Raw genomic sequence first — 8,048 nt, forward strand, 5'->3', positions numbered from 1 at the left:
GATACAGACCTCTGGAATGAAAACAATAGCTCTTTGTTCCTCAGAGCAGTCGAAGAAAGAGAAATCATAGACACTGTACGGAAATGTAAAAGCAAGTCCTCGAGCGATTGGAATCATATTGATATGATTAGAGTCAAAAACATTATTGAAGAAATTGCAGAACCATGAACACATCTTTGTAACTTGTTTTTTCAATCTGGTACATTCCCTAATGAAATGAAAATAGCTAAAGTTATACCATGATATCAAACTGGGGATAAACACCATGACACACATCACATGTTTCTTTGCTTTCCCACTTTCATCCTTGAAAAGGGTTTTACAAAAAGACTTGACAGTTTCATGGAAACACATCAGCTGTTGGACGACAGTCGATATGGATTCAGGAAAGACAGATCAACATGTACGGCACTAATGGGATTAAGTGAGGAAATAGCAAACTGCTTGGACAATAAAAAACAAGCAGTGGGAATATTGATAGAGCTACAGAAAGCATGTGACACCATAGATCACAACTAGAGATGTCCCGATCCGATCACGTGATCGGGGATCATCCTGAGGCCTTAGTTTTGGTTTAAAATGACACAACATCATGTATGTGTTGCTTCTTTTGGGCTTGTTTTCATAGACCTGGTTGCTTATTTCTCTCAAATCTGGCAACAGAGTGGGCAGGGCGCAGTGTCTAATAGTAGCAGTAAGCTAACAAGAGGCTACGTTCAGCTGGTGACTCGGGAGTCGGGACAGAGAAAATGTCAGGAGTTTGGAAGTATTATAAAATTGAAAGCAAAGGCAGTGTAACAGCCAGATGCAATGTTTGCAAGGCGGAGGTTCCGCGTGGTGGAAAGAACAGAGCTACGTTCAACACGACCAATCTAATACGCCACCTGAGAAACAAACACCAACAACAACACAACGAGTACACAGCGACCACTCAGGTAACGGCACTGAAACAACCAACACTTTCAGAGACTTTTAAAAAGGAAAGAGAAACTGCCCCAGAACAGTGAAAAGGCCAAAAGATAGCTGAATTCATCGCGTTGGATGACCAGCCGTTATCTGTGGTGGAGAACGTGAGGTTTAAGGGACAACTTGAATGCTTTTTTCTTTTTTTTCTCTTAATGCATTGCATAAAGATCGGATCGGGAAAAATCGGTATCGGCAGATTGTCAAAATCAAATGATCGGAATCGGATCGGGAGCAAAAAAAGGTGATCGGGACATCCCTAATCACAACATGTTACTGACAACACTGGAAAGCTATGGCATCAGAGGGTGGGATCAGACTGGCTGAGAGATTATTGAAGCAACAGACCACACTTGGTGAAATAGGTGAACATAAATCAGAAGACATGAACATAACTTGTGGAGTACCTCAGGGGTCTGTGTTGGGTCCACAGCTGTTCATCATATACATCAACCATATCTGCAGAGTATCAAATATATTGACATGTATTGTATTTGCAGATGATACTAATATGTTTTGTTCTGGTGACAGTTTGAAACAGCTAATGGAGGTAATAACAGCAGACATGATTCAAGTCAAACATTGGTTTGATAAGAACAAATGATCATTAAATATAAGCAGAACAAAGATTATGCTCTTTGGAAAACCTCAAACAAATCCTCAGGTTAATCCTAGACAACATAAACATAGAAAGAGTATATGTAAACAAGTTCCTTGGTGTTAGAGCACAACATCAGCTGGAAACCTCATATCCATCATGTCAAAGCTAAACTGGCTGAGACTATCGCACTATTGGGGAAAGCAAGACACACTCTGGAGTACACATCATGATATACTCTGTGATACACTCATATCACATCATGATATACTCTGTGTGATACACTCATATCACATCATGATATACTCTGTGTGATACACTCATATCACATCATGATATACTCTGCGATACACTCATATCACATCATGATATACTCTGTGTGATACACTCATATCACATCATGATATACTCTGTGATACACTCATATCACATCATGATATACTCTGGGATACACTCATATCGCATCATGATATACTCTGTGATACACTCATATCGCATCATGATATACTCTGTGTGATACACTCATATCGCATCATGATATACTCTGTGTGATACACTCATATCTCCATGTCTGAGTTACTGTGTGGAGATCTGGGGAAACACAAAACCAACCTGCAGCCGTTATGCACATTACAAAAAAGGGCTATAAGAGTAATCAATAGTGTTGGATATCTTGAACACACTCATTCATTATTCTTGAAGTCACACACACTGAAGTTTACTGATCTGGTTACATTTCAAACTGCATCATGTACAGAGCAAGAGATAATCTACTTCCTAGGACACTACAGACGTTGTTCATAGACAGAGAGGGGGGGTATCATCTGAGAGGAGATCTACATCTGAAACAACTCAAGGTCAGAAGAACTCTGAGAAGAGCAGAACAATCTGTGGGGGGGGGGGGGGGGTTCATGGAGCGGCTTGGAGCAGGAGTTCAAACAAAGCACACATATCATTCACTTTGAAGGATGCACAGAAACACTTCTTTGGGAAACTATGAGAATGAAGAAAGGAGATTGAAGAGGAGAAATGATTGTAAATGTATAAATGTAAATATGTAAGTAGGAATAACTTGCAGAGATGATTGAAAGGATAATCATTGATCAGCAGTAAGTAAGGTGGATCAATAAGCATCTGCTCCCTCCTGCTCCCTTCGGACACATAGCATTTATTATTATTATGATGAACATTGATAAATACTTTATTCTAACAATACGCTGTTCTGTTTCTCACATGTGTTTCTTCCTCCAGGCTGGACCATGGTGGAGAGCAGAGGTTCAGAGCAGGTCTGAGGAAGTGTAAGTGTGGATCAGTCAGCTTCTCTCTGAAGACACAGATGATGGAGGTGCTATTTATTCATTAGAACATGACCTCTTGAAGCTTTATAGAAAGATCACTGACAGAGAGGAAAGCCTTCAGGTGAGTCTGGTGATAAACTGCTGTCTGTGTCTCTCATCAGATTCCTGTGAACTCACCCTGGACTCAAACACAGTGAACAGACAACTCAAACTGTCTGAGGACAACAGGAAGGTGACACGTGTGAGAGAGAGGCAGCCATATCCTGATCATCCAGAGAGGTTTGACTCCTTCTGGCCTCAGCTGATGTGCAGAGAAGCTCTGACTGGTCGCTGTTACTGGGAGGTCGAGTGGAGAGGAGATGTTACTATAGCAGTGACTTACAGAGGAATCAGCAGGAAAGGAGGCATAGTGGACTGTGTGTTTGGATACACTGATCATTCCTGGAGTCTGAGATGCTATGATAGAGGTTACTCTGTCATGCACAATAAGAGAGGAACAAACATCTCCTCCTCCTCCTCCTCCTCCTCCTCCTCCTCTGGTAGAGTAGCAGTGTATCTGGATCATCCTGCTGGCTCTCTCTCCTTCTACAGAGTCTCTTCCTCCTCACTGATCCTCCTCCACACCTTCAGAGTCACATTCACTGAACCTCTCTACGCTGGGTTTGGGTTAGATGAAGGTTCCTCCTCAGACTCCTCAGTGTCTCTGTGTCCTCTGTGTCCTCTGTAGGAGGAGTCCACTTCCTGTCCTGGGTCACATGTTGGTGTTTTAAATGGAGGCTTCTCATTGGTTACCGTGTGTCTCACTGATTGTGTCTGTAATAAAGTTTTCTTGAAGCAACATATTAAAGCTGATCCTGAAGACTGTAGTGATCGATACGTTCAATAAAGATTTAGAACAAGCAGCGTCTATGAAGTCAATCTGTTCCTCCTCCTCCTCTCCTCCTCCTCCTCTCCTCCTCTTTATAACATCATCTGCTGCATTTATTTGGTCAATTTAAACGGTGAGTAACGTTATAATAATAATAATAATAATTATAATAATAATAATAATAATAATAATTAAAGCTGCAAGCAGCGTTGAGCGGGTCTTCGACGCTCCGCAGGCTGTTGTCCGCACGTCGAGGTGTGTGTCTAGGTGTCTCGAGGACTCGGCCGTTGGCAAACGTGGGAAGTTTCAGGCCGATCGGACAACGTACATGGGATTTACAGCAGTATCATAAACATTGTGTTTGATGGCGAGTGATCTGTCGCCATGGCAACGGCATTTGATGACACCCCATAATACGCCTAGATGTGTTGAGGGCTGCATCGTTATCAAACCTGTGAAGTTCTGGGCCGTTTGGAGCATGTTAACTGGAGTTATGAGAAAACCGTGTTTCACGGCGACCATTTTGTTACCATGGCAATGGCATTTGACGAAATCTCAAAACTGACACATATATGTCTTTAGGGCTGTACCGTTAGCACACATGTAAAGTTTGAACACTTTTTTACCATTTACACAGGAGTTATAGCAATATCGTGCTTAACGGCGAGGGATGCGTTGCCATGGCAACAGCTTTAGAGGAAAACTCACTATTGTCATATTGAGGTGTTGAGGGCCGGACTAGTAGCCATCATCTGAAGTCTGGTGCAGTTTGGATCATTTTCCATTGACTTAAGACAACATTGTGTTTTTTGGCGAGGGATGCATTGCCATGGAAACGGCATATGATGACATCCCATAATTGGCGTAGAGCTGTTGAGGGCCGGACCATTAGCCATCATCTGATGTCTGGTGCCGTTTGGACGTTTTTCCAGTGAGTTAGGACAACACAGTGTTTCATGGCGAGGGATCTGTCGCCATGGCTACGGCATATGATGACATCCCATAATTGGTGTAGAGCTGTTGAGGGCCGGACCATTAGCCATCATATGAAGTCTGGTGCAGTTTGGATCATTTTCCATTGACTTAAGACAACATTGTGTTTTATGGCGAGGGATGCGTTGCCATGGAAACGGCATACGGTGAGATCTCAGATTTCACGTAGAGCTGTTGAGGGCCAGACCATTAGCCATCATCTGAAGTCTGGTGCAGTTTGGAACCTTTTCCATTGAGTTAAGACAACATTGTGTTTTATGGCGAGGGATGCGTTGCCATGGAAACGGCATATGATGACATCCCATAATTGGCATAGAGCTGTTGAGGGCCGGACCATTAGCCATCATCTGAAGTGTGGTGCAGTTTGGACCATTTTCCATTGACTTAAGACAACATTGTGTTTTATGGCGAGGGATACGCATCATGCCATGGAAACGGCATACGGTGAGATCTCAGATTTCACGTAGAGCTGTTGAGGCATGGACCGGTGATATAAAAGTGAAGATTGGGGGACGATGGGACCGTGTTCATTGGAGTTACAGCGACACCGTGTTTTATGGCGAGGGATGCGTTGCCATGGTAACCATGGTAACTTTGGCGCCAAATCACGGCTACGCCGTGCGAAAGAAAAAAACTTCTGTGATAACTTTGAATTGCCCATGTCTCGAGACGCTTCCCAGACGAATTTCGAGTCGTACGGATAAAGTCCCTGGGAGAAGATAGATTTCGTGCGGAGGACGAAAAACGCGATAAATCGTGTTTTTCCAACGCCAAATTCAAAATGTCCGACTTCCTGTACGTTATTTTATACCCCTCCAAGAGGCTTTTTTGTTTGTCTCCGCACCCTAGCGGAGCGAGTTTCGTTCGTTTGCGTGAAAGTTAAAGTGGGGGGAGTTTACGTTAAAACCGGAAGTGGGCGTGGCCTACGCAATTTTTTACGCAAAGTTCCGGAACCAATTACATATCGCAAGTTGCACCACTTATGACGCGCGTGCAAAATTTGGTGAGTTTTCACATATGATGCGGGGATCAAAGGTTTATCGGTCGCTGCGCGACCGATTTCAATAGGGTCTTCGCTGACCTAGGTCTCAGACCCTAATTACCTTTATTGGGCTGTCCCTGAGTGCTTGGTCCTGGTGTTGGCTCTTCCGAGTCATCATCTGAGCGATCAGCCTCGATCTGATGAGTTTGACGGCGCCGTCTGGGAGTGCGGGATGAACCTGTATCTGTCCCTGTCCCTGAACCTGTCAACAAGTGTTGTAAATAAGCATTTTGCTTCCTATCCTTCACCTAGCCCTGAGGCCCTGCCTAAAATAAACAAATATCCACTGGGTCTTGGCTAACCATTATTTGCACCACGGAGACGTTTACGTCCTCTGCTGTGCTCAGTGGGCTGAGGAATGGGGTCCTCATCATCACTACTGTCATCCTCATCCTCACTGCTGCTTTGCTCCTGTGGTGGGGGTTGATAATTGGCATCCAGGATGGGATCATCGTTGTCAGACAAGTCTTCCAAATCTGAGTTGTCTCCATCAATTAACCCAAGTAGCTCCAATGCTCTTTGCACAGAAAAACGCTCAGGAAATAAAAACATGAACAAATCAAATACAAACCAATGTCATTTATATATGTATGTATTTCTTTGTTATTTATTTCACTGGGACAATGTACAGCTTTTCAACTGCACCAGAGTTAGCTATAAACAACTCTAGCTATTAGCTATAGCAAGGCACATTTGTACTAGCATATTAACATTTTCAACCCAACTAATTTATGTATGTATGTATGTATTTAGTTATTTAATTGTTATTTATTTCATCGGGACAATGTACAGCTTTTTAGCTGCACCAGAGTTAGCTATAAGCTATTTTACTTGTGCACATCTTTACTAACATATTAGCATTTTCGACCAACCTAAGTCCCTATGTACACATACGTGTACATCATGTTTAGCGGCATACCAAATTGTTATTTTTACACCTTTTTTGTCAAATTTGCATGTCATGACAAACGTACAATGCTTTGATAAATATCTAAATCAGAAAAAGCCTTGAAATATGATAGGACTTCTTACCTTGTCGAGGTTTGTATTTGGAGCTGCCACTTGAATTATCCCTTGTGTTTGCCGCCATTTTGAATTTTTACCGTAGTGTGTTGTACTCTTCTGACACCACCAGATGGCAGTGTAAGTGCCCACATACGTGGCCATGAGGCCCCAGTTCAGCAGAATTAACGACTGTGGTCATATGACCAAAAATGTGATGTCCACGCATGTGTACGCCAGGCCCTAGGAATAAAAATCTATATTGATTCTGACTTCTCTACATCCAACTCGCAGGTTTATCATTGCTTTGAGAAAAAAGATTATTAATTTACCCCTTTTAGAAGTGAAGATATAGTCATTTGTTCTGGGAATGTCATTTTCGAGCCTGAGACCTGGAAAAGAGGCTCAGGGGTTAACAGGTTAAGCTTAATACATTCATCAAAAGCATAGAATGTATTTTTGTTTAATAAATCAGGTGTCCATCTACTGCATTAAAAAATAAATATATTTAAAATAAAGAAGAATAAAAGTAGCCTAAATATAAACCATAAAGAAAATGTATTCAGTCTACCAATAATATATTCATCTTTATTTCAAAATGTATAGTAACACTAATCCTGATAGTAATCTCTATTTTTTTTAAGTAATCTGATTGTATTACCGTAATTTTAATCGAATACAGTTACCTTTCCTTGTATCCTGATTACGTAATCTTGTTACATGTAATCTGTTACTCCCCAAACCTGTTCATGTGCTCGTGTGTTATTGGCTGCTAATGACCGCTAACCACTATCATCCCCTGGTCCTCACCCTCCACGCCACACATTACCATCAATCACAATAACAGCGGCTCCTCGCTCGCTCGCACACACACACACACACACACACACACAGCGCACAATAATAAACATTATGGAGCCTGAGGCGGGGTGAAGAGGGGCCTTTAAGTTTGATTTATTTGTTGCTTCTCCCACGACGATGGGGGCTTAATGACATGGGCTGACAAGGTGTGCACTTACCACGCCACACCAAATAAGAGAGACATAGAATTGCAGCCTTCGATCTAATTGACTTAAACCAATTCATTAGATTAATTCATCCCATCCAGCAAATTGCTTAGAGGGTTGTTTAAACCCCTCAACAATCACCCATGTTGACTCAGGGAGCAGTGGGAGCTCGTGAAGCGCATCCTGGTTAAACTAAAACAAATATGCACAGAGTAATGGGAACAGGTTTGAATAACACAGGTCAATGTTATGCAAGCTAGCAGCCACTCAGCTCCAT

The 8,048-nt window shown here is 42.3% G+C and overlaps 1 protein-coding gene across 3 annotated transcripts in view; it reads left to right on the forward strand.

The window, feature by feature from the left end:
- Nucleotides 1–3,759, forward strand: part of LOC117483653 (NACHT, LRR and PYD domains-containing protein 3-like) — a 44,389-nt gene extending 40,630 nt beyond the window's left edge. For all 3 annotated transcript variants that reach the window (XM_034132036.1, XM_034132038.1, XM_034132037.1), the window contains exons 7-8: nucleotides 2,813–2,859; nucleotides 3,021–3,759. In XM_034132036.1, coding sequence (XP_033987927.1) covers nucleotides 2,813–2,859; nucleotides 3,021–3,586 — 613 coding nt within the window. In that variant the 3' untranslated portion in view covers nucleotides 3,587–3,759. The remainder of the gene's footprint in view (nucleotides 1–2,812; nucleotides 2,860–3,020) is intronic.
- The last annotated feature ends 4,289 nt before the right edge of the window (nucleotides 3,760–8,048 follow it).

The sequence above is a fragment of the Trematomus bernacchii genome, unplaced genomic scaffold (genome assembly GCF_902827165.1).
Source record: "Trematomus bernacchii unplaced genomic scaffold, fTreBer1.1, whole genome shotgun sequence".
Classification (NCBI taxonomy): domain Eukaryota; kingdom Metazoa; phylum Chordata; class Actinopteri; order Perciformes; family Nototheniidae; genus Trematomus; species Trematomus bernacchii.